The sequence below is a fragment of the Lepisma saccharinum genome, chromosome 1 (genome assembly GCF_977018435.1).
Source record: "Lepisma saccharinum chromosome 1, izLepSacc3.1, whole genome shotgun sequence".
Lineage (NCBI taxonomy): Eukaryota > Metazoa > Arthropoda > Insecta > Zygentoma > Lepismatidae > Lepisma > Lepisma saccharinum.
In genome coordinates, this window is record NC_139229.1 from 50,307,582 (window position 1) to 50,335,382 (window position 27,801).

The window sequence follows — 27,801 nt, forward strand, 5'->3', positions numbered from 1 at the left end:
CCCCAAATTTGAACAAACCTGTCGCGTATAAATGAAAGGGTCTCAGGTTCGATTTCTAGTATGCGCATGCCATTAGTTGCCATTTCCCTTTAACAAATGTAGGACCAGTTCTGATTAGTCAGCATGGACGTCCGGAAGGGGAAAAGGGGGTCGCCCCCCCATGGAAATTGAATGTAAACCAAAAATTATATATTACACGAATATAATTTAATTTCAGTCACAGTAATTTTTGGTAATTATTATAAAAGCGTTGCAGTAACTTCAGACTGAAGGAGTGTTTTTTGCTCCTCGTGGGGAAAAAATATATTACTTGCCCCTACTTGAGGACGTCCATGATATTCCAACAAAACTCAACTTTTTTCATAAAGGCACAATTTATTGTAGTTTCAGCCCTAAATTTATTCGCACACCCCTACAACAAAACCTTATACTCCCAGATAAAAAGAATTCTTGACAAAGCTTTTAAACCCTCCCCCATCCTTTTGTTGGGCGAAGGAAGTATATTTTGCGGAAAGTGAATATATGTCACATCACTTCAGTGAACCCCCGGGTAAATAATGCACGAGCCGCGCCTGAATATCAGGTAATTTGGAAAAATGATTATGGGTGTACTGTATCTTTCTTTGGATGCCGTTTCTCTCGTGCGGCTATTTAGAAGCATTGATATCGTCATCCCGATACCGTCGTGTGATTAAAATAGAATTGAAATATGACAGATTTGGGTAAAATATGCTACTTTAAACCAAAATCATAAAATAAGCAAGCATAACCGTTTCCTGCAGAAATAAGTATTTATAAGCACTTTCAACCTTAGTTTAATAGCTCATCAAGGTATGTAATACGAAGTATAACCTTTCTCCTTACCATTAGAAGTCTGGAAAAGAATATTCATTTCGCTTACAAATTCGGGCTCTACTGATAACTTTTCACAGAGGAAAAAGTTTTGAATAACCAAAAATAGTTTCTTGCAACCAAATACTTACTTAAACAAACGACAAAGAAATGATGTGTTCATGTTTTGTGTGACAACATGGTTGTAGTTCAATGCCTTTCCAGACGGGTCTGCCATGAACCCGAGCTCCTTTATGTATAGCACATATAGTGTATAAACATTGTAAATTCACATGCGAATTTGTGTATTAAGAAATGCGGCCAGTCGCCTGCATCTGATTCGGGGACCGCAGCCAATGGCTGGCGGCGCTCCGGTCACGTGAATGCTCCCAGGAGGACTTACGTGCCGGTAAGCGCCGTCAGTCGAGCAGTGTTGCCACATGAAGGGAAATTCCCTTTTTGCAGGGAAATTCGGACTGAAGTTTTAGCCAAATGGGAAAAGGGAATTTCGATGAAAAATTTAAGGGAAATTTTAAAACTTCTGACTCTACATTATTACAGTTTATGTCAAATTCCAGTTTTATATTCACATTTCTATTTTTTTCTGATCCTTCTTATTTCTGCTCCCTTGAATATAAGCCTGTATCTATTTATATTTTATTAAGTTTATTGTACATCGCTTTTCTGGATCTTCGGATAAGTGTAACGATTAGAATTAACGATTAAATGGATTCTTGACCATGATTTAAACCTGGGACATCTGACCAGAAAGCGATGAAGCTTACACGTATGTGAAAAATTTGTGTAACATTTTTTATTCATACGATCATGGACCAACGGAAATTTTACTACTACTACCACTGCTAATAATAATAATAATTATTATATTTGTTTAGGTGAAGGGAAAAGATGGTCCAAAAAGGGAATTTTGCCCCTTGGTAAGGGAATTTGTGCTCTCAGATTGTGGCAACACTGGAGTCGAGCTGTTGTCTCCGAATCGGGTGGACGCGGTGGCACCAGTGTTGCCACATGAAGGGAAATTTCCCTTTTTGAAGGGAAATTTGGAGCTAATTTTAAGTGAAAAGGGAAAAGGGAAATTCGATGAAAAATAGCGAATTTTCAGGGAAATTTTAAGACAGACTAAACATTAATTATATTAAACATTATAACAGATTCCAGTTTTGAAAATGAGAACTTATTTTTTTCATTTTGTCGTATACTTTGTTCGGAGAGGAAGGGTGGAATTTGGGTTGACCCACATCTGGCTACCGTTTGGGGCCGGAGGTCTTTGGCCATTCACCCTTATGGGAGTGGGAGTCCGAGGGTATTGTTTATTTAAGCTTTCCCCGGTTCTCTGAATTTTGCCTCAAACACTACACGTGCAAACCATAAAGTTATCTTTGTCGCAAACCTATCTTTACTTCAATTGGACACTGGGTGGGTTATTCGTCGTGTGCGAGTGTTTTGTGGAAGGCTATGCCCGTCTTGGACGACGGGAGAACAAGGGAAGGAAAGGAAATTATCTGCAACTCCAGAATATATTAGAAAACGTCGTGGAGAATTATCGGAAGATGAAAAAACACCGTGGAAACAAGTTAAAAAAATCCGTGCAGAGTGGCAAGAAGTGACCAACAATGGATTAAATTTTAATAAAAAACTTGCTGTGTTTTAGAAGTTTCCAGCTAATATGTGAAATTTACCAGAATAGAACATTTGCTCAGGTATGTACTATATATCTTTTTTTAATAAAACGCGTATATCCATGCGCCGAGCTTAACATTTTTATGGGGAGGCAAAAATGTGATTTTCCACACAAACTCTTCATATGTGCGTCTTACTAGAACAGCATTTTGTGTAGAATATTTTTAATTTTCTTCTGATGGTGTGATGAAGACAAGGGGCATTGGCCTCCCTAAATCCAATCTCTGTTTGTGTGTTTTGCTTTTTACTGATGAAGGTCTTCAGTTGCCAACTATAACATAGTTTTAGCTTTCATCTCAAAACAAAAAAAAAATAGCTTGGTTTAGAAATAAAATCTAAATCTTCAAAAAAAGACATTTAAAAATTATTGATTTTATTGTTTATTGATTTGGTTTATTTTACTTCGCTTTTCTGCCGCTTTTGGCTAATTGCAAAGATGGGGATGAGTAATGATATGATGAAATTTATGAATGAACACTCACAAACAGCCATGCCCAGGCCACGATTCGAACCCGGTACCCCTGGCGTCGTAGCATTTAAAAGTTAAAATGATTTTTACATACATAGGAACATGGGTCAACGATAATATTTAATTATTATTATTAATAATAATAATAAAAATAATAATAATTCTCTAGATGAAGGGAAAAAATGGGCGAAAAAGGGAAATTTCACCCCTTGGAAAGGGAAATTGTGTTTACAGATTGTGGCAACACTGGGTGGCACGCCAATAACTTAACCAAACGTGTTTAGTTAATGCAGCCAAATCATGTTTTCCTGTGTTGCAGTGTAATTTACATAATGACTTAGGAAAACCATGTCGTCATGAGCGCATGATATTAAGTAATAAAGATACCACTATTTTGTATACTGCAGCAGGCCCGTAGCTAGAATTGTTCTCCCAGGGGGGCTCACGGGTTATCAGGGTGGGGGGCTTTGTAACACAAGTCCATTTTTCAACAATTTAACAGTATTAAATTAAGATAAATTATGTGTGTGGGTGGGGGGAGGGTAGGGTCATTAAGTTATAAAAATATTATACAAATACTACATTTTTCTACATCTTTTAAAACATCTCTGACGCTGAAATCATCCCTTACACTCTCCATGCTACTTTATATGATACAGATATTTATATCACAAAAAAAAATGCACAATATTCAATCATATTGCCAACAGTACATTCCACCCCCGGCCAAAGCAATGCAACTCCCCTTTGTTCCCAAAACTTGCGAGAAGTTGACCTTTGATGCAGATGCGAAGGGAATTTGAATGATGACAGTCACAGATTTCTGTCTAAACGGGAGATCACAACAGGGACTGTGAAAGTACAGATAAGGAAGCTCCCCTATGATAGAACTTACAAAGTCTAGATAATCTTCGAAATACTTGCAGTCAGTGGCGGCGATTGAGTTCAAAAACGGGGCGGTGCAATTTGCCAAAACTGGGAGGGGGGAGAATATTTCCCTTTTTAGATAAGGATAAGCATAATGTGAGGGCAAAAGTGGCGGCAACTGCCCCCTTCGCCTCCCTCTAATCGCCGCCACTGCTTGCCCCTACTTGGACTTCTGCTCGTAAACAACATGAGCGAATCTAATAGCTGCTGTTCATGTTCTGTGAATTTATCCTTAAAGTTGTGAGCTCTCTACATTTTCACACTTCACTGTAAACAAAGTATACAAAATAGTTTCAAAATGTAAAGGGACAGCCACCCCTGAAACTGACGTCAGCCCCCCTGGCCCCTGCCTAGCTACGGGCCTGTACTACAGTCAAGCCATTGATACTAATCTGAAAGAGAAGACACATTTACTTCTTGGTACATTCTGTGGTCAAAGCAAGCAAGCAAAAATAAATCTCAAGTCATTGGCAGTGGCGGCGATTGGGTTTTAAAAACTGGAAGGGTGGGGGGGAACAGTTTACTTCCCTTTGCTGATAAGGTTTACCATAGTGCGGGGTCAAAAGTGACAAAAAGTGAGGGGCAACAGCCTTCCGCCAAGCCCTTCCTAATCGCCGCCACTGGTCAATGGCATATTTTCATGGAAGCCCACTAAAATGTGATTCGTATTTGATGTAGTGGCTAAAGCATACATGCATGTTTAATTTTTTCCATTGTTTTCAACATCGAACCCCTTAAATTTCTTTCCGCACCCCTTCAGCACCCCTACTATCGGATTAAAAATTATAGCCACTCGATTTTGGACTCCAATTAAAAATTAACCAGAAAACCTACATAAAAACGAGTTACATCAAAATTTAGCTTATTCAATTCTCCGTTAATCTATGCTAGTCAATTTTTTTTTCGAGTGGGTCTTCTATTTTTTATCGTCGTGAGAACAAAAAAGGGCCTTTTTTTTAACTTTTGCAAAGGATCGCTATCTTTGAAATTCTATAAATCAAAAACGGGTTACCCGATCGTTATGAAATTTTAGTAGGGTGCAGGCAGAAAGGTTCTAAATACAATTTTTAATTTTCAGGTTTTCAAAATTTCCAAAAAAATCGTTATTTTTAATTTTGCCAAACAACTTTTTCTTGGTATTAGACTACAATATTGATCTTGTTTTGAAGCTCTTTGCATCTGTTTTTAAAATGTATTATCATTGTCAATCCACATTGCGAAACTGATTTTATACAGATTTTTATTCAGCGGAGTAAAGCTGTACGCGGAACGTTGAAACACCGCAAACATTGACTCGCAGCATCCGCCGGCAATTTCCGCGGTTTAACGAACATCTCTGTGTGCCGTGACAATGATAATGCATTTTAAAAACAGATGCTAAGGGCTTCAAAACAAGACCAATATTGTATTTGTTGGACTACCTAATACCAAGAAAAAGTTGTTTGGCAAAATTGAAAATAACGATTTTTTTAGAAAGTTTGAAAACGTGAAAATTAATAATTGTGTTAGAACCGTTCTGCCTGCAACCTACTAAAATTTCATAACGATCGGACAACCCGTTATTGATGTACAGAATTTTAAAGGTAGCGACCATTTGCAGAACTAAAAAAAAAAGGTCCCTTTTTTGATCTCACGACGATACAAAATAGAAGGCATACTCGAAAAAAAAAAAATTGCTAGCATAGATTAACGCAGAATTGAATAAGCTAAATTTTGATGTAACTCGTTTTTATGTAGGTCTACTGGTTAATTTTTAATTGGAGTCCAAACTTGAGTTTCTATAATTTTTAATCCGATAGTAGATGGTTAATCCTGGCGCCGCCGTTGATTACAAGGCAACACCGTTAGCACTATCTCATCGGGGAAGTCCGAGAGAGCGCGAATTGTTATCTTGTTGGAAATACGACATTTGAAACAAGTAATGAGCACATTTGAAACATTTTATTGCAATTGCAACACTGGTTATTGATTCAAATCCAACATTTTCGATTATAACCAAAAGTAATGAGTCTTATTGACTGTACGAAGCACGAATTAACTGTTTTCTATCTTCATTAATAATTTCCAGCAATAAAAGTGGAATCGATCGTGTTGATCACCTAAGTTGTTGTTGAAGTATATTTTTAATTTACTTGTTGTCTCAGCATATGCAGCAGCAACTGTTGTCTACTTGCGGCGACTCCTTCAACTTTGGCTTTGGAGTTACATTTTCATCTTCATGTAATGATGAGATTTCATCGTGTTTCGCTTTTGAATTGTTGTCTTCAATGCTCTCAACAATGGAATTTTCTTCCCGTTCATCTTCTTCTATGATCTCTAGTGGTTGATGGGATACGAGGCTGGCCTGCCTGGAATAAAACGTTTCTGTAACTTCACTCATGTACTCATTCAACTCATCTTCAGGCATAACTTCCAATGATATCATATTAGAAGTTTCTATCTCTGACGTGTTCGTGGTATCTTGTCCATTGTTCATAAATTCAGTATTTAAGTTCTCCATGTCTTCACTAATAAATACCTGATCACTTTGAACTTCTTCTTCAACTAGTACTGCAAAATTGAGCTTATTTGCTTGCTCCAGAGCTGAATTCTGGACTACTTCCTCTTCTAATTGAGTAGCTGCGGTTTTCACTGTAGCCTTATTGTCAGCTTCACTGTTTCCAATGTCACCACTGGAAGACCTGGTACTACTTCCACTACTGCTGGAAGGCTCTATAATGTGTATCTCTGCGACTGTTAACCCATTCTTATGGCCACCTTCAATATTGACGGTAATCTCTTCAACATGCTCTTGTCTAGTGTATTCCCATATTTGTTCTTCCGATGATTCTGATATGTTGGTTCTATCTCTGTAAACATTTTGAGTTGAATTTTGAGCATCTCCTTCAACATTGCTCTGGTGCACATCCGCTTGTTCAGCTTCGTACCTCTCTTCAACAATTATCTTGCTTGTAGTGTCATGAACTTCTGAAATACACGATTCGACCCCCTCTGGTGGTTGGTTCTCGTGTTCAGCCCCCTCATCATTGCCTGCTACACGTAGCTTCTCTGCAAATGTCCCATGTTGGTCGTTTTCAGAACTGTTTTCTTCTTCTTCAGAACTGGGTGTATCATCTCTTCTTTCTTTGTATACCATAGGGTCGTCTTGTGGTATTTCTGGCGTCGAAGTATCAGAAAATTCAGAAGTTTTCCCTGTATCGTTCTTAATGTCTGCAGAGTTTGTAAAAATTTCATCGATTCTGCTCTCAATTATAATGATCTTCTCAGTGTGCTTCTCGCTATTTTTCACGGAACGTTCTTTGTTTTCAATGCTACGTTCGTCGTTAGTGTACTTGAGTTTTCCCTCATTATCGTTACCGCCATTTGTACTGTCTTCATTATCACTTCCACTGGATACCGATGAGCTGTCGCTCGACTTGTTAGACAAAACATTAGCCTCTAATGACAGCGCCTTGTCATCTGTGCTGTTCTGTTTCTTCTTACTGTTGGACAAGTGGCTCCCTATTTCTCTGTCTTTCTCATCCAAGAACATTTCGATAGGAGAATTTACGTAGTTACCAGTCCTTGAAGCTGATTCATCATCTGTTTCAGCAGCATCAGAACTTGTAGACATTGCTGCTGGATATCCGGTGCTGTTGGAACTGTTATCGTCTTGCACGGATTCACTTTCTGCTCGTTTCTCAATTCCACCCTCTCCTTCGTCTTCCGAATGTTGTAGCTTTCTCTTAGCATACTCGGAGATATGTAAGACACCCCAAACAGACGATGATATATGTACGTTACTGCCACATATTTTTCTATTCAAGTGAGGATTCTGAAACTCTGTGATTTGAGAACAGCACCCCACTGTGGACTCTATACTGCTTCCTAGTTTCCTGTCCCAGTACTCATTTCCAGGCAAAGCGTTTGCATTCAGGGGATAGTATACAACAAGAAGCATGTCGTTGGGGTATTGAAAATGTTTTTTCATTGGACTCCTTTCAGAGAAATGGAACCGAGTGTTACTGTGAATGCTGCTAAGTTTGTCACAAGTACCGCTGTCTGAGCATTCAAAATGAATGTCTGCAATATTCTTCATATCAGATCTCTCGCACACCTCGGCAAAAACTTCTACAAACTGCTCTTTCTTCGCAGGCGAAATATTCAGTCCGTCTAGGGGTATGTGAATATATGCACGTTTACCATAATGCGCAGCTCTGTGATTAGCTTCTGCTAACAATGTTTGAACAATGAACACAATCCTTGCTTTGTACACGTTATTGTTGAAGAAAACGTTTCTTGGCAATCTTGTAAAACCAAGAGCTTCTGTAATGGACGACACATCCTCATACGTTGGAAAACAGGTTTGTTCGTAGAAATTAGACCAGATTTTCTTGAGTGGAAATTTGGATATGTTGTCCCCGTATCCATTGGATTCTACATTTTGGTCCTTGGTTATCAAGATGTCTTGCCAGTCCATGAAGTTCTTCTTGTCTAGTCTTGGACAGGCAATACCGACAGCTACACCATCTGCCTCCAACGAAGCGTCAGACTGAATAGATGCCCTATTTCCTGTTGTTAAGTTATCGGAACTGAAGAAAAGACTTGGCGACGAGAGACCAAGAAGTGCTGATAATTTAATTTCATCGTAGCTCAAGCAATCTTTAAGGAGCAGAGGAGCACTTTGATTATCCTGACCAACCTTCTCCCACCCACGACTTCCACGTTTGGCACTCATCAGGAGATAGTCATCAGACGTGCCGTGGAATGCAACCGCCCGTTTCTGCAGAAGTCTTTGAATGAAGTCAACCAACCCCATCCCCCTGTACAGCTCCCTTTCCACGTTACTACCATGGTTTTTCTTGTACTCGAGGAACTCACAGAAGACAGGAAGAGCCGTCTCGTCCAGAAGTGGATAGCAGGAGTTGATGTTTTCCTTGAGAACATTGATGTTGAGGATTTTCTCCTTCAGCAAACGTTCGCAGCGGGATGAATTTGTCGGGAACTTGTGTGGAAATCCCGAACTCTTCTCTTTGAGCTCGTGAACTGACACCGAGTATGGTGGTTCGGTGCCAATGCAGGGGGCGAGATACTTCTTTAGAGTCGACATCCCTTGCTCTATGGTTGTTTCATCTTAGAGTTTTAACTTCAGAACATCCACCTTTATGGATATGGCCCTCTACCTGAAAATACAAAGAGGAAGAATATGAGAATTCAACTACTCTCGAACTACAACGACTACCATGTACGATACATTAATTCTTATAAAACAATAGGATTTATTGTTATCTGGGCAGTTCGTGGTCTGAGTTTGCAATAAAGTGAGTTTATCAAAGCTATATATTCATAAATATTAAGGATGTTATCAAAGTGGCAAAGTCGAGACTAGAATTAGACAAGACCCTTCGAGATTTGTCGAGGCGAACCCATGAATGAGACAGACCTCTGTAAAATCGAGACGGGACTTAATGTCTGAGACTCTGACTCGTTCGAGACTTTTGTATAATATTTGATAACACGCCTAAACAAAATTGGGCTGGTCAACTATCGATACATAGTTTCATCACAATTTACACCATGACCAAAATGCTACAGTGTAAAGTGAGATATTTTATGGCATTTCAGATGCCATGGCATATTTCAAGGCATTTCTCCAGGATAGGATGCTATTTCCGTAGCATAACCAATCAGAAGCGACCTCTAGGTCACGAGTGCAGCTGTAATGGCGGCCGCGTGAGATGTAAACAATGTATCACTTCAAATTTTCAAGAGCCGATAACTATTGAACCGAGAGGAATAAAGTATCGTATAAAACGTTATTAGGTATGAAACAATGGCGCTGCTTACATACTTTACAACATTTACACGTATAGAAGAATATTGTAGTTGTTTCAATTGTAAACACCGTACACTGAGCATAGATCGTCTTTACACAGAGACCTAGTAATCCCCAAACCTAACAAAAGCAGATTTGGCAAAAAGTCCTTCTCGTACCTAGAAGCGGTAACATGGAATTCACTCCCGACGAAGGTCAAACTCAGTACCAACAAAGCGCAGTTCTGTCGTCTTCTACGTTCACATGCCTATAAATTCTAACTCACAGTAATATTATTTTCAGTGCTTAACCCCCCCCCCCCCCGCGCATATGATTTAAATTTTCATCCCTATCCTTTTCAAACAGTAATTACATGTACACTCATATCCAAACCCACACACCCACACACCTTCTTTTCTTTTAAATAACACTCAAACGTTCCTTATTTGTAACACTCTACATGCTCATGTAAATTCATCTCATTTTCCTTAGATGTAGCATTGTATATATATTATTTTTACAACATAGGGTATCAAGTCATTATTTGTATTAATATTGTTCTAAATGAAATGTTGTATGGCTTAATTGTAATCCTATTGAGATAATAAAAATAATAATAATTCAACGTGCCTTTCATGCTGTATATATTATACATTGTAATCGCGAAAGCTAATCGAAAAGTTACATGAAATGCTTCCGTGTAAAGTACTATCTCTCCTATGAGATTTTTGGAAGTATTTACATAGAATTTATGCTAGCAAAAATGTTAAAGGAAATGCTTCCGTCTAAGGTCGGAATTGCTGTAGGCTGACATCACAGTTAACACTGTACTTGATGTAACCTCCACAAGATTGGCTGATTTCGTCAATGAGGCTCCATCTAGGTGTACTCTAATGATAAGGCTATTTTGATAGTCTGAGAGCTCGAACGTAATGGCTTTTGACTGGCAGATTGTTCATATACAACCCATACGACTGCTGCTGATAAAGTGATAGCCCTACCTTCATGTCACTAGGTGGCAGACTTTTGTACCCTGTGGCGTGGCTGTACAGCAACAATAAATTGCAACCTGTTTTCATATGGATGTTCGTATTATTTTGTCTACCTCCACGTATCTAGAAATATGTTTCGGGGGAGGGAGGGGGTCCGAACCAAGTGTCTCAGGAATAATAATAATAATAATGTTTAAATTAAAATAATTATATTAAATCAAATTAATACTAATTACAATTCATAAATTAATATTATATTATTATTACACGTTTAGGCAAAAAGACTATAACAATAGAGATACCAGTGCATATTCAGTACGTAGCTTGCCTGTAGTTAAGATCGGAATCATTTACATAAAAACAAGTGCCCCGGCAATGAAATTAATGTAAAACAGATGAATAATTGAATACTTATCGAATAACAAAAATTATGTTAAATGTAGTTGGAGAAAAGTAAGTTTCTGATTAAAATTTTATGCACATTATTTTGAGTAATAGTGTACATAAATCATCTTTGTAATGTAATTCAAAGCCGTATGATCCCAATGTAATCCTTGCCTTCTAAAAAGCTCAGAGGAAATTAATACGAGGGTCACTATTTATATTTTGAGCCTAACAATGAAAAAAACAGGAATTTGGCATTGAAAACTGCTTTATTGTTTTTCGAAGTATTATCCTTTATGGTCAATACACTTTTGCATTCGTTCGAACCATTTGTCAAAGCAGTTTTTCCAATCTTCTTGAGACACCTCCATAATATGGTTTTTGAACGCATCAACGGCGTCTTCCGCCCACGAAAATCGTTGTCCACGCAATTTATTCTTGACATTCGGGAACAAGAAGAAGTCATTGGGTGCCAAATCAGGACTGTACGGCGGATGACCCATCAATTCGATTTTTTGACTGTTCATAAAGTCGGTTGTTAGACGAGATGTGCGACAGCTGGCATTGCCTTGATGAAGAATGATCCGACGGCGTTTGTTTGTTTTCCGTATTTGACCGAAGACCTCTGGCAAACAAATTGTTGAGTACCATTCAGAGTTGACCGTTATACGTTCCTCTAAAGGCACAGTTGCCACATGACCAGTTTTCCCGAAAAAACAGGCGACCATTTGTTTCGATGTGCTTCGAGCGCGAACAACTTTTGTTGGATTGGGTTCATCTTGAAACACCCATACAGTCGACTGCTGTTTACGTTCCGGCTCATATGCATAGGTATATATCCAGGATTCGTCACCTGTTACAATCTTATATACGTCTTTTGAAGCACCACGATTGTATTTATTGAGCATTGACGCGAGCGTCTTTTTGAGTTTTTGTCAAATTGTGTGGGATCCAACGAGAACATACCTTTCTCACAGCTAAATGATCATGTAATATTTTATATATGCTGGTGGAACTAATGCCTATGGTTGCCTCAATCTCACAGTATGTCACATGACGATCTTGCAGTATTAGGTTTTGCACAGCATCGAAGTTTTCTTGAACAACAACTGATTTTGGACGACCTTCGCGAATCTCGTCGGTGAGCGAATGGCGGCCACGATTAAATTCGTTATACCAGCGTTTCACAGTGGCAAAGGATGGGGCTTCATCGCCAAATGTGGAAGTAAGTTGATCGATGCACTCTTGTCTTGATAATCCACGTCGAAAATCGTAAAAAATCATCGCACGAAAATGTTCACGAGTTAATTCCATTTTATTGTTGTCGCGCAATCTACAAGGCAACATAAACAACACAAATCAAGCTATTGACAAAACATTTGAAGTACGTTATGGTCAATAATGCCAGACGATTCCGTGCAAACGTCAAATCGCGCCTAACTTCAATCAGTGTTGCCAAGGCTCAAAATATAAATAGTGACCCTCGTAACCATCGATTATGCAACAAATGCAAATATTTTCATTACTTAATTTTAGTGCTTGGTAAGTCTTTCGGGGGGTCCAGACCATTGAAACCCCCCCCTAAATACGTCCTTCGTGTTCTTCAAACACCTTTTAACCCCGATATAATCCTTGTCTTCCAATAACTTCAGAGGAAATTATATATACAACAAATGCTAAACGAGTATATTTTCATTATTTAATTTTAGTACTTGATAAATCTTTCGGGGGTCCGGAGCCCCCTTAAATACGTCCTTGCCTGTAAATATATATTTTGTTCAGAGTAATTAGAAAGCCAATCCATTAGTGGCTACGTCAAACAAAAAACTTCATTAAAAAAACTTGTTTGCCCAACTTTTATATGCGCTAAGATTTGCGAATCTCCTGCGTATTTCCAGCTGTTTCATGTTGTCGTTTGGTTTATGTTATTTTGCACAAATATGTGAATACTCTGACATATTTCTTACATCTTTCCTTAAAATATTTGAAATGCAATATTTTTATTACGTATTTTGTTTTATCATCGCCGATGACTGAACGCCTCGCCTCGTTTTTAAGGGCGCACTAATCGGGGCCATATTTTACGGGTTAGTATTCGCGCTACAACCATTTTCGTCTTCTTCTTCTTCTAAGAGAACCAAACCCAACTAGCCTAACCTAACCAATACAGATTATTTACTGGTTGGAATTAGGACCACTACACTCTTTCGTCTTCTTCTATTTAACTCAACCTAACCTAGCGTCACTTATGACGTCACGTCAGCCAATCGGATTGCTTAAAACTGTAGTGGCAGCAATCACTACCTTATTTACTACCCCCAAAAAGCTACCAGTCAATGGGAATGCTTTAAACAGTTGTAGCAGCAATCACTACCATTTTAAGGCGATATATTCGTTCCCCTCTTCGATGTTATTTAGCGTTATTTGCAGGGGAAGGGCGAATGTTTCACGGGCAGATTCATTCCCCCCTGCCCTCCACCTGGAAAATAATTCGAATGGTGAAATTGTAGCGATATTTTATTACAAATAATATTGTTTTATGCAATTTACGGCTGTCGGTTTCAGTAATTAACTGCCATGCCCAACAAAATAATGAGATAATATTTTCACAAGAGGCGTTAGAATTATTACCGAAAGTTGGAAATCTCCCTTATATTCATGTCCGAAAGTTGTTCACCCAAATATTAACATAACAAAAAATAGGTTTTCTATTCTGTACTTAATTGTATTTACAATATAGCCTATATGTATAATTTTAAAGACTAGGTTTGGTAGCTTGCGTCACAGTGAATGCACGCTTCATACTTCCAACAAGTGGAATCCACGTGCGTCAACGAAAACAGACCAGGGTCATATACTGCACATGCGCACTTTAAAACCTGGTGAAAATAGCTCAAAAGTGATTCAGTTAGTCACTCTAATTTTAAACAGTAACAAACAGATAACAAAATTCACACTCATTTAAACTCATGGGTATCTATCGCCAATAACATTTGAATAGTGTAGATCAAATTGAAATTTTGTTCTGAGTCTACTTTATGCACAGATAGGCTAATACTTGATTATAAGGCGCCGATGTTACCACTTTGACTCTATGCCACCAGTGTTGCCACATGAAGGGAAATTTCCCTTTTACAGGGAAATTCGGACCGAAATTTTAGCCAAAAGGAAAAAGGGAATTTCGATGAAAAATACCACAATTTCAGGGAAATTTTAAGGTCCTCTGACTCTATATTACTACAGTTTATGCTAATTGAATATCCACATTTTTATGTTGTTTTATTTCTTTCTTTTGCTATTCCTACTTGTTTCTGCTCCTTTAAGTTTATTGTACGTTGCTTTTATGCATCTTTGGATAAATAGTAACGATGAGGATTAACGACTATTAAATGGATTCTTGACCAGGATTCAAACCTGGGACATCTGGCCAGGAAGTGAAACTAAAATGTGAATTTTTTCAAAAAATATGTTTTATTCATCGAACATGAACCAACGGAATACTTAAGTACGTACTACTAACATAGAATATGCTACTACTGCTTCCACAACCACCACTAATAACGCTGCTACTACTAATTATTATTCGGGTATTATTATTATATAATTTGCTATTTGCTTAGGTGAAGGGAAAAATTGGTTCAAAAAGGGAACTTTTTGTCCTTTGGAAAGGGAATTCTGCCCTCATATTGTGGCAACACTGTATGCCACACGGAGATCCTTGAACTAAAGTAAAGGCAACCTGAAAAATGTCACTTGAAAACAATTTGTGTTTTGTACGACAATAGATGGTAATGAATAGGAATATCTTTAAATTGAATAGTGGTTCCCGTAGGAACGTCCAAAAATTGCCATAGCCGACGATATTTCACGTCGTCTTGACGGGGTATTGGTTAAAGTTTTCAAATAGCAATAATCGCACCTCGGTAAGACCTCATTGGTTACGATATCGCCACTGCGCAAAGCTAAAGTGTCAACCTATACGGCCGTTAATATACGACAAATCTTGTGTAACCGGTTGCGAGAGTTGCAGCTCATTACAAATTTTAGATATTGTGTGGGCAAATTTTCAAGTAAGTGTTATACAGTTTAACACAAAATATATTTCTACATTTAATTGTTAGATAGGTTTGAAGGCCGTAATTTGGGGAGCGTTGGACATACAAAATTTGCACACAAGTTTCACGCCAGACGATGCCATTCTGCACGCAGCGGGTGCAAAATGATGACGTCATGGTTTAACCTGGTGAAAATTTTAATGGACACCTGTGAGTTAGGGAACGCCACAGGGTCCACTCGTAGATTCTGGAAAACGTCCCGAGAAGAGAAATATTGGTCACGTTCCGAAAGGCACCCATTGTTGCGATGTATGTTTTAAATTGCAGAAAAGAGGGCATTTATTTTACAAATAAAGCTTTTCCTATTGCTGTTTCTTGCAGTAGACAAAATCTACTGTTATTAATTGCACTCTACTCATGGACGGAGAGGGGGAGGGGCACCTGAAAATTATGTATTTCACACATAATTGAACCGGTGTGACTAGGGTTACCAGATCGCTATAAGGGAAATGTAGGACATTCTGTCTCAAAATGTAGGACATTAAATGAATTCTTGAAGAATTTTTAAATGCAAAATTTCAAAAGTTGCAATCATACTAATTAGGGGGTGTGCGGGACAGAATTTTTTGGGTCTGAACGGAAAATTTTTTCAATACCGACATTCGGGACGGGAAAATTTCGTCATTTCCCGACTTGACGCCAGTCATTTTAAGTGATTGGTTTAGCATTTCTGGAATAAAAACTAACAATTTTCGATAAGTTCCAGACACTTGCAATGCAGAAAACGTCGAGAATTAACGACTTCTAGAAATGACCTTTCCGTATTTTCCGAGTGGTCGGGATAACGAAAAGTCGGGATCGGGACGGGAATTTTTTTTCCCGATCCCGGCCCAACTTTTCGGGATCCCGCACACCCCTAATACTAATCAATGCACTTCTTACTACACGATTTAAGTGGTACTTCTCATAGGAGACAATTTTAATCAAAATTTCAGGTGTAGTCAAACTGTATTTATGTATGTTAGAGTGGACAGTCAAACTTATTCAAATTATAGGGACCGGCACCAAACATTTTACAGACTTTATGAAAAAATAATTTCTCTCGTGAGTCTGTTGTGCTGATGGTAATGAAAGTACTTTCTCAACGTTTGAATTATGACATCTAATGGAAAACAAATATTCATCAATTACCGTAATTTAAAATGGTTCCAGAAGTTTCATCTTCGGTAGCTTTTAGTTCAATAACAGGGCGTCTATCAAAATAACACATCCAGAATTCTTGACTTTTTCTGGACTTTTCTAGACCTTTTTCGTCTTTCTTAACGTTTATTTATTCGACCCCTACTTAGGTAAAGTTGGAAATTAGTAATTAAGAAAATAAATATTTATTTAACGAAAACCCCTACCAAAGGTGCCAGTTAAGATGAAAACTGAAGCTGAATTTAAGAAGAGAATTAGATCTACTTTCTCGTATTAATGCATCCTGAACTGTGTTTGCAGACAAGCGAGGCTTTGGTGTCTGGACTCGCAGCCAGTATAATCTTATGTGGGGATTGTGTCGGTTGTCTCTATATGTTTGTGACTGTCCCTTCATCCATCTTATCTTACCATCATTCATACTCATCTTCGCAATTAGGCAAAGGGACAGACAAAAGTGAAGTAAAATAAACTAAATCAACCAGCCAGTCATTAGGATAGCAAAAAGTCTTGACCACAAGAATAATGTATTGCCTTTTCATTGACTTCTTGACTTACTTGTTGATGTATTTACTTTTTCTTGACTTTCATGAGTGGCAGTTCTCTAGGTATACCCCTGATTTACAATATTCAAATTATATTGAAGGCCACGGTGGCTCAGTCGGTAACACGTCTGACTAGACTACCATGCTAAAGGTCCCGGGTTCGATCCCCGGCCGGTTCAAATCCGGGAACTTTTCTAACGATGGAAGCGGCTCTGGCGCCCACCCAGCGTCGAATAACATGGGTACCTGGGGGAAACCCTGGGGGGTAGAGGCGGTCAGGGGCGTGATGCTGATCACATCACCCCCACTCACGACCGGATCAAGAAAGTGTGGGGCGTTACCCCCACACACCCTATACGCCTTCATGGCGTGGTGCTATGCACAGGGGAACACTTTACTTTTTTTTTATTGACTAAGAATTGGCAACACCTTGTTCCATCAGTATAAACCCTAAGCCAAGAAATTCTGCTCAGGCATTGAACAGTGACGTTATCAGAAAGTAGTCCCAAAACTTTGTTCATTAATTGCTTCCGTTTTCCCGTTTCTTTAATAGCAGGACAAACTTTTATTTTTTATTTTTGGGCAATGACTGAAGCAAAATAAATTTCACTATTGAGTTTGGAAGCGCAGTCCATAGACTTGTACCTTGCATGATTTTTATCTGTAACGTATTTTCCTAATTAATATTATGTGACGCTCAAAATGGATATTTTTCAAATTCCTCCCGGACGCCGAACATAAGGCTAAAATATAGAACATGTCCGGGAAAAACCGGACGTCTGGTAACCCTAGGTGAGACCAAGAAGGGAAAGATTCCACTTTTTGAACAAAATGGGCTGAATACTTTGAATACATATCAGAGCTAAAATAAAGGTTTTAAAAACAAACCACCTATGGAATATTGTTACTATGGTTATGATGAATAAGTTTGTAATTGTAAGTTTCTTCATGCGGCTTTTAGTTTTGGATGCTATGAGGTTTTTTTTTTATTTCCCGAAAGTAAGGTCAAGTGGAATCTTTCACTTCTTGGTCTCACCGATTCAATTTCATTTTAGCCACAATAATTTATGTTAATTATTATAAATACGTTGAAGGAACATGATAATTTCAGGCTGAAATTGTATTTTTTGAGGGGGGCATCACTATTATGGGGAAAGATATGCCTCCTTTGTCCCCCTGGAAAAAATCCTGCGGACGCACGTGTGTGAGGCTACATTTTGTCAAAGTTTCTCGCATTCATTTTTCTTGTTTCTGAGACAAGGGGGGGGGGTACCCTATACAGTGATGCGTCCCCTTTGACACTGTGGGAGTGGGATGTGGCCCTTTGCCTAATCCCAAACAATCTTTTAGTTAAGTTCACGGATTGCACAAATAAAAATGTAGATACATCAAAGTTTCGAATATATATCTATATTAACACACTTGTACAGTGTGATCCATGAGTATTACTGTGTAAATTGTCCATCGCCACGTTCATGCACTCTATTTGACCTAGACCCAATAAGAGCTTCAAGAATTAAAAGAAAACTCAAAACGAGCTGTTGACAACTTCTGCACGAGCATACACAAAGATTCATCGCTAAAAAACTCATAGGATGTAAGAGAAAAATTAATGAAAGTAGTCATGGATAATTTGCACGGTAATACTCATGGATCCCACTATACAATCACAATGATAGATAGTATTCACAGCCATTTCTTTTGATATTCAAATTTTTATCAACAACTTTTTAAACAAAGGAAATATGTATCAGTGTTGCAAACACCTTAATTTTTTTACAATCAGTTCATAATAATTGTGAATGTCAATATTGGACAGTCACAACTGCTGCTATCGAAAATATTTTTATCCTCTTGTCTACCTGATATGCTTTATGTTAGTCAACAAAATCTTATCTTAAAATGGACAGAAAAGCACATCAAATTTAGGTTCGAATAGAAATTTCGTAACATTTATGACATTAAAAATCTTTAGAAATCCACACCGAAGGTGAACAGCTCGATATATTGCACTGAGACAGTTATTTTAGCAGACATGACATGCTACATAAAAGATAAATAACAGATAAAACAGACACAATTATAGACTATATATTTAATGTAGATCTTCATGTGTTTACGAACTTCACAAAAAACTCAGTTACAACACGTTCACCATTACAAGATCATATTGAAAGGATGTTCTTAATCTCTGTAAACTTTAATCCGGTGCTAATTGATTTATGCATGCGTCAATTGCATTGCTTCGATTTATCTCTGTAACGAAGGTCACATTGTTTAAATCAAACTTATCTGTGACAGTGTGCATTATTAAAAATACAGATACCAGTGTCGGTCGTCTCAAAATTATTTAGATTCAATTAATAAAATACAGTAAAACCCATGTAGAACGTACCCTCTGTCGCAGAAGGAATTCAATCTTGTTTTACCCCCGAGCCCTTCAATCGATATTTTTTTAAAAATAGCAGATTATTGTGTTGGCATTTAACTTTACAAATATATAATAGTGTCTGAGTTTGTAGTAAGTTTAATTATAGTTTACTGAAAATCAGTGGAACACATTTCTCTACTCTCATTACTAACTTTAATTGCAGTAGTTTAAATTTTGAATTAACAAACTCGGTTTCATTTAGATTCATATCTTTCCCATCAGTATCAATTAATTGAATTCCATTATTGAATTTTTCAGATTAGTATTTTTCTTTTAGTATCAAATAATACTGCACAACACGAAATTTGTCCTTTAGATGAAAATATGTGTTTCTAATGTATTTGTGCGTGACAGAAACGAATCTTCAATTTGTATCCGTGTATCACCTGTCATTTAGCCAAAAACACAAAGTTTTAAGAAACATATGGTAAAATATCCGAAAGTGTGTTTCTCCTGTGTTACAAAGAGTGGATGCTCTAAATTGTACATTGGTATGATAGGATAAGATGCATGCAACAAGGTTACACGAAATACTGTTGCTTCCTCTGTGAGTGGGACAGTCGGGGCAGAGCGAATCATTATGTCCGTAGACACTGGCCGCCACTACAGGCGAACATTCCTGGCACCAAGAACATATCACGAGATCAAATTGAGAAACCCCAAAATGTGGGATGCGGCAACGAGGAAGCAGCTTCGCGCGATTAATCCCACCATAGGAGCATGGCGTTCCTTGCCCGTCTTTCTAGTTAAGAAGAAGTTCTTATTCGTCTGCGTATTGGACACAGCCATGGTCTCTTGCTGTAAGGGATGGACCCTTCGGTGTGTCGTATTTGTAATGTCGTTTTAAGAATTCTACATATTATAGTTGATAGTGCCGATTTTGCTTTCCTCCGGCAGACTTTTAATCTTCCGAGCTGTTTGTCATCCCTATTGGGAGATGATGACAGTGTTTTGTCAAATGATTTTAGCTTTTTGAGAAGAGCTGGTCTGTGAGTAAGCTTTTAGTTGTTAATTCGACTCTTTTAATGTTGTTTTTTTTATTTCTTCTGCGAGTTCCTCTACAAACTTGCGCTCTTTCACCTCTTTCATTTGAAGTAAGAATTTTAGATAATGGAATATTTCCCTGCATATTGAGAGGTGCAAAATGGCCACACGCGCCGACGCAACCAAAAATGTTAAATTAATCAATCAATCAAAATGTATTTCTGCCCCATTACACATCAAGCTTGGTTTGATGAAAATCTTCGTCAAAGCACTAGACTGAGAAGTCCAAGTTTTCAGGTACCTCTGGACTATGGTTACCAGACGTCCGGTATTTTCCGGACATGTCCTATATTTTAGCCTTATGTTCGGCGTCCAGGAGGAATTTGAAAAATACCATAAATGTCGTACATTTTGAGTGTCACATAATATTAATTAGGAAAATAGATAACAGAAAAAGAATCATGCAAGTTACAAGTCTATGGACTGCGTTTCCAAACTCAATAATGAAATTTATTTTGCTTCAGTCATTGCCCAAAAAGAAAAAAAAGTTTGTCCTGCTATTAAACAAAGGGGAAAACGGAAGCACTTAATGAACAAAGTTTTTAGACCACTTTCTGATAACGTCACTGTCCAATGCCTGAGCAGAATTTCTTGCCTTAGGGTTTATATTGATGGAACAAGGTGTTGCCCATTCCTATTCAATATAATTTGATTGTAAACCAGGGTGTCTGCCAGTCTAGAAAGTCATGATAGTCAAGAAAATGACGGCTCATTAAGCGTTGCTCGGTGAGCGCTGCTCACTTACTTTGAACCTTACTCGCCACAGGTTTAAGACAGAGAATATATCGTTTGCGTGTTTCGATCTCGTGAGGCAAAGAGAAAAAGAAGAAAATTGAAGTATTTGTGATTGAAGGTTTGCGATATAGCGTAAGTTTTGCGGAAGTTCAAGTAACAGAAAGTAATATAATTTTCCACTTTTTGTAGTTGTATTAAAATGCAAGTGTTGTTCATTCCAATTATACACTGTAGTTTTGGAGCGAAAAGAAGTCGACGATAGGGATTTTCCACCACTGAAATCTTGTCCACAGGTCAAAGGGACTGGAGTACACAGGATTTTTTTTCGGGGAGGGGGGGGGGGGCTGAACTTGGAAGGTGCATAGGTGAGTTCAGTGGCGCAGGAACATTTTTCATCTGGGGGTACAAAATTCGTCATACCTCCCTCCCTCTCTCATATATTATATATATATATATACAGGGTGATTGGTAATTCGATCTATTCCTGGAAAGGGGTAATACTAGAGTACATTTGCAACAAATTTGACCCTATGCACAGGGGGTCGGAAATCAATGGGTTTCGAGTTATTGCAGTTTGTAGATTTTCGTGACATATTCCGACTTGCGACCAAAAAACTACTAATTGTGAAAAACTACTACAGCCTGGGCACTTAATCGACATGTTGCTAACAGCTGACGAATGAGCGACTACTGGGAAAAAAAAGCATGCCCAAAATTCCCATACCCACAGAAAGAAACAGTCATTGGAGCACACGTCTTGAAGAAATTTGGAAATTATCGTTTAAATCGAAGAGGATTACTCAAAAAATTGGTAACACACTTAGCGTAAAAATTACGGAAAAAACTTCCTCGTTTCATAAGCTCTCCAAAACGATACAAATGTTGTCAACTGGCACACGGGTTGGGGGAAAATCTGAATAAAAATCGGAGAAGTCGCGTTGTAGAGCCCCCATCATCTGACAAGAATTCTGTAGAGGGACGAATCCAAATTCAACCGCGATGGTGTTACGAATTTTCATTATGCGCATTTTTGGTCCCCTAAGGGTGATAACCCCAGAAAATCCAAAGAAAAGGCTCACCAGAGAAAATTCTCACTAAATGGAAATCATCCACATTCATGTGATGGGGCCATTCTATCTGCCACAAAACCTAAACGGCATTAACTACGAAAACTAAGGGAAGAATTGACGACGCTGCTGGAGGATGTGCCACTCGCCACAAAAAGGGGTATGATTTACCAACAAGATGGCTGCCCAGCCCACTATTTGGGGGGGGGTGCGACAGTGGCTGGACGACTATTATCCCATGCGATGGATTGGTCGAGGCGGCCCGACCTCCTGGCCGGCGAGGAGTCCGGACTTGACGCCATGCGACTTTTACATTTGGGGTCACAAAGTCTACAGTGCACCAATGGATTCCCAAGAAGAGTTGAGAGAGAGAATTGTGACAGCCACCCAATACATAAGAGACCGAGTGTCAACGCGAGTGACTGTGTCTGAAGTACACCGCAGGCTGTGTGCTCGCATACGTAACCGGGGAGGCAATTTGAACAGGATTTGTAGTTTTCGTAACAGTTAATTCTGACAACCTGGAATCATGAGAATGGTAAATAACATTATTATTTCACTCATTTTCGTTCCTTTATTTCTCACAACGGACTTCTTTTCACTTTACAAAGAGGTCTACAACGCACCTTCTCCGCTTTTTATTCAGATTTTTCCCCCAACCCGTGTGCCAGTTGACAACATTTGTATCTTTTTGGAGAGCTTATGAAACGAGGAAGTTTTTTTCCGTAATTTTTACGCTGTGTTACCATTTTTTTGAGTAATCCTTTTCGATTTAAACGAAAATTTCCAAATTTCTTCATGACGTGTGCTCCAATGACTGTTTCTTTCTGTGGGTATGGGAATTTTGGGCATGCTTTTTTTTCCCAGTAGTCACTCATTCGTCAGCTGTTAGCAACATGTCGATTAAGTGCCCAGGCTGTAGTAGTTTTTCACAATTAGTAGTTTTTTGGTCGCAAGTCGGAATATGTCACGAAAATCTACAAACTGCAATAACTCGAAACCCATTGATTTCCGACCCCCGGTGCATAGGGTCAAATTTGTTACAAATGTGCTCTAGTATTACCCCTTTCCAGGAATAGGTCGAATTACCAATCAGCCTCTGTCTGTGTGTGTGTGTGTGTGTGTGTGTGTGTGTGTGTGTATATATATATGTATATATAGGGAGGGAGGGGCATGAAAAATTCCTCGCGGATTTCCTGTTTTGTAATCAAAAGTTTATATAAATACATACATTTTATTTCTTTATCTTTCAGAATTTATGGTAATTTTAAAAACAGATAATTCTGAAACATATAAAGCTCTAGACCTCGTTTTGGTCTCATTTCGAATGTAATGGAACGGACAATCTTCAGAAGTTTGTCGTTGGTTTGAAAGTAGCAAACAAATGTGAATCTATTAATTTTAATGCAAGGTGCGATTTCAAGGGGAGATAGGAGGGATTCCTCTCTGGTTGTGAATGACACATCTCAACCAGGGATCATTATTTCCAAATCACTTGTAAACTATTTCGTACTTATGGTGTTCCAGTTGAATTCAATTAAGTTTACCGCACCATTGATACATACAAAAATTTCGTTACACAATTTATAGCGACTGTATACAGTGGCGCCAATTTATATGGGCGAGCCTACCCAATACTTAATGTGATTCTTTGCGAACTTAAAATTCAAGTGTTTGAACCCACCCAATGTATTTGAAAAGTTCGCTACCCTGCTGTCTCTCTTTAAGATGCCACATATTCGGTATTTTTCCAGACTTCTGGTGTTTCGTAAGTACTTTTGTTACCTATCGAATACGGAAAATGGGCTGTGTTCTTGACCATGGGCGTAACTTGGGAGCTAATTTTGAGGGGGCAGAATCAAACTTGGGCCTAATTTTGAGGGGGCAGAATCAGACTTCGACCTACTTTTGAGGAGGCAGAATCAGACTTGGGCCTAATTTTGAGGGGGCAGAATCAGACTTAGACCTACTTTTGAGGAGGCAGAATCAGACTTGGGCCTAATTTTGAGGGGGCAGGATCAGACTTAGACCTACTTTTGAGGAGGCAGAATCAGACTTGGGCCTAATTTTGAGGGGGCAGAATCAGACTTAGACCTACTTTTGAGGAGGCAGAATCAGACTTGGGCCTAATTTTGAGGGGGCAGAATCAGACTTAGACCTACTTTTGAGGAGGCAGAATCAAACTTGGGCCTAATTTTGAGGGGGCAGAATCAGACTTCGACCTACTTTTGAGGAGGCAGAATCAGACTTGGGCCTAATTTTGAGGGGGCAGAATCAGACTTAGACCTACTTTTGAGGAGGCCGAATCAGACTTGGGCCTAATTTTGAGGGGGCAGAATCAGACTGAGACCTACTTTTGAGGAGGCAGAATCAAACTTGGGCCAAATTTTGATGGGGCAGAATTAGACTTAGACCTACTTTTGAGGAGGCAGAATCAGACTTGGGCCTAATTTTGAGGGGGCAGGATCAGACTTGGGCCTAATTTTAAGGGGGCAGAATCAGACTTAGACCTACTTTTGAGGAGGCAGAATCACACTTGGGCCTAATTTTGAGGGGGCAGAATCACACTTAGACCTACTTTTGAGGAGGCAGAATCAGACTTAGACCTAATTTTGAGAGGGCAGAATCACACTTAGACCTACTTTTGAGGAGGCAGAATCAGACTTGGGCCTAATTTTGAGGGGGCAGGATCAGACTTGGGCCTAATTTTAAGGGGGCAGAATCAGACTTAGGCCTAAGTTTGAGGGGGTAGAATCAGACTTAGACCTACTTTTTGAGGAGACAGAATTCGACTTGGGGTCTAATTTTGAGGGGGCATAATCAAACTTAGACCTACTTTTGAGGAGGCAGAAACAGACTTGGGCCTAATTTTGAGGGGGCAGAATCAAACTTAGACCGACTTTTGAGGAGGCAGAATCAGACTTGGGCCTAATTTTGAGGGGCCAGAATCAGACTTGGGCCTAATTTTGAGGGGGTAGAATCACACTTAGACCTACTTTTGAGGAGGCAGAATCAGACTTGGGCCTAATTTTGAGGGGGCAGGATCAGACTTGGGCCTAATTTTAAGGGGGCAGAATCAGACTTAGGCCTAAGTTTGAGGGGGTAGAATCAGACTTAGACCTACTTTTTGAGGAGACAGAATTCGACTTGGGGTCTAATTTTGAGCGGGCATAATCAAACTTAGACCTACTTTTGAGGAGGCAGAAACAGACTTGGGCCTAATTTTGAGGGGGCAGAATCAAACTTAGACCGACTTTTGAGGAGGCAGAATCAGACTTGGGCCTAATTTTGAGGGGCCAGAATCAGACTTGGGCCTAATTTTGAGGGGGTAGAATCAGACTTAGACCTACTTTTGAGGAGACAGAATTCGACTTGGGGTCTAATTTTGAGGGGGCAGAATTAAACTTGGACCTAATTTTGAGGGAGTAGAATCAAACCGTAGCCGTTAATTTGGGAGAAGATACTCGAAACGTTTTTCATCCCATAAAAACAGCGTCCAGGATTATTTGCTAAATAACTGTGACTTTGCAAATTCAGAAATATTACTCTTCATTACTTTGCTCCTCAGGTCCTCTAATTTTTAAATTTGAATAAACCTACATATTTTGGGGGTCAAGTGACCCCCCTGCCCCCGCGAAGTTACGCCTACGTTCTTGACTATTTTGGATCTCTTCGTTGTATCTTAAAAAATTAAGTCGAGATGGTCCCCAATCGACTCGTGGGAGGTTCAGGTTTGAAGAATAGGTACAACTTTTGACAAAGTAGGTATTTAAGATGGAATTTACTATATTTTAAGACTCTCTACAACTACTGAAAGTACTATCAATGTATATGCAAAACCAAAATCCTTCAGTTCTTAGAACAGAGCAAGAAATTGGCATGGCTACTCTTGAAACATCGAAAACTAATGATACACGGTGAAAGAGCACAGTAGTTGAGGAGTTAGAGGAAAACCATACGTTGGAAAGCAATTATTTTCAATCTTTGGTGGACAATATGAATAGTCGGTTTGAAGACTTACGTTTCTTTTCGCATGTAGTCCTAACAAATGCACACACATTTAGATTATTACGATCGTGTGTTTTATGGCGACATGCCACGTGAACTTTGATGTAAGCGAAAGCATATGTGCATCACTAAAGATTGTGACATCTACAAAGAAAATCCAGAACACATTTCCACCTCACTCAAGGATTATGTGAATTCAATTGAAATTGTACCAAAATCTACAGCTAAATTTCAACGGAGGTTCAGTCCGACGCTAAATTTTACTGAACAGACGCAAAATATATTCGCTTGGATCACCGTAAATCAATTTCGGTGATACCCCGTTGTTGGTGTTTCGTTTTCATGAGATATGAGCTCCAATTACCATTTAAAACCTTCGTTTTAAATGTTATGCATACAAAAATGATTATCGGGGGTCATTGTAAGTTTTTTTCCGACTTCATTACTGCCTTCATTTGAATTTTTTTATTTCCTGAAAATTTCGGGGGGGCTGTAGCCCCTTCAGTCCAGCTCGGCGTACGCCAGTGATCAAAGGCACTGATGTTTTGATCAATGAACACACACCGTCAAGTAAATGATCCGTCTGCTTAACGAGCAAAAATCTTGCTCGGCCAACATCGCCCTTGGTTAGTTTACCGAGAAGGGTGAAAAACTTCAGAGCTCTTTCCTGCTAATACGACTCTTGAGGTTTACCCCAGAACCTAATAAATTGGCACCTGGGCGCACTCCTGAGGGATAAAGGCGATCGGTGCGTGGTGCTGATCACATCACATCCGAGATCGTTAACATGTGGGGCCGTAGTTACATTCCCTTCTATTTACCTTCATGGCGCGGTACAGGGTCAACGATGTTAGTACTAATAAGGTGTGTTTAATACAGTGTATATTGATACACCTTTGTATATTGTGCAAATATGCTTCATAAAGAAACAAACTGCCGGAGTACTAATTGAGGTGAGTGTACAATGGGCACGGGAAAAGTCCCTCCATTCGAAATAAAATGACGACGATGATGATAGAAATGTCTTCTCTGTGAGCGAACATGTTTACTAAAGGGCTAGATACTAGTTAATCAGTGAAAAATGCCCTTTAATTTCTTCCAGGGGGTGGCGGGACAGAAACGTTTTGGTTGGGACAAGAAATTTTTAAAATCCCGACTTTCGAGACGAAAAAAAAAATCGCAATTTCCCGACTTTGTTCGAAATTTACCGACGCTCTGGAAATCTCGAATGATACACGTTATTTGCACTTGTAAGTGATTGGTTTAACATTTCTGGAATAAAAATTAACAATTTCCAAGAAGTTCCAGACAACATGATAATTAACTACTTCTAAAAATGACCATTTTGAATTTCCAGACTGTTCGGGATCCAGAAAAGTCGGGATCGTGACAAGAATGTCCTTTCCCGATTCCGGCATAGACTTTTCGGGATCCCGCACACCCCCTGCAAATAAACAAAGAATTAGGTGCATATCAAATTACCTGTTGCTTCCCTTGATCTTGAAATTCTCTGCAGATTCGCAGTTTGCCACTGATGCACATCAAGTTGACGAATAAACTATGTTTCTGAAGAAATGACCTTTTTTCGTTTATCTATCAGTCATGTACGAGTTCTCTTTAT

The 27,801-nt window shown here is 38.9% G+C and overlaps 1 protein-coding gene and 1 non-coding gene across 2 annotated transcripts; both read right to left on the bottom strand.

Annotated features, from left to right (window-relative positions):
• Positions 1-5,854: 5,854 nt before the first annotated feature.
• LOC145994975 (uncharacterized) lies at positions 5,855-27,759 on the bottom strand. Its single transcript, XM_083131510.1, has 2 exons — positions 27,663-27,759; positions 5,855-9,090 (listed from the first exon to the last, which is right to left on the bottom strand). Exon 2 carries the CDS (start codon positions 9,015-9,017, stop codon positions 6,069-6,071), a length of 2,949 nt encoding a protein of 982 aa, XP_082987636.1. The 5' UTR covers positions 9,018-9,090; positions 27,663-27,759; the 3' UTR covers positions 5,855-6,068.
• LOC145979685 (U4 spliceosomal RNA) lies at positions 14,922-15,062 on the bottom strand. Its single transcript, XR_014440797.1, has one exon. It is a non-coding gene; the product is annotated as a U4 spliceosomal RNA (small nuclear RNA).
• Positions 27,760-27,801: the final 42 nt, after the last annotated feature.

Excerpts from the sequence above, each read along its gene's own strand:
- LOC145994975 (XM_083131510.1), bottom strand. The coding sequence starts at position 9,017 with ATGTCGACTCTAAAGAAGTATCTCGCCCCCTGCATTGGCACCGAACCA.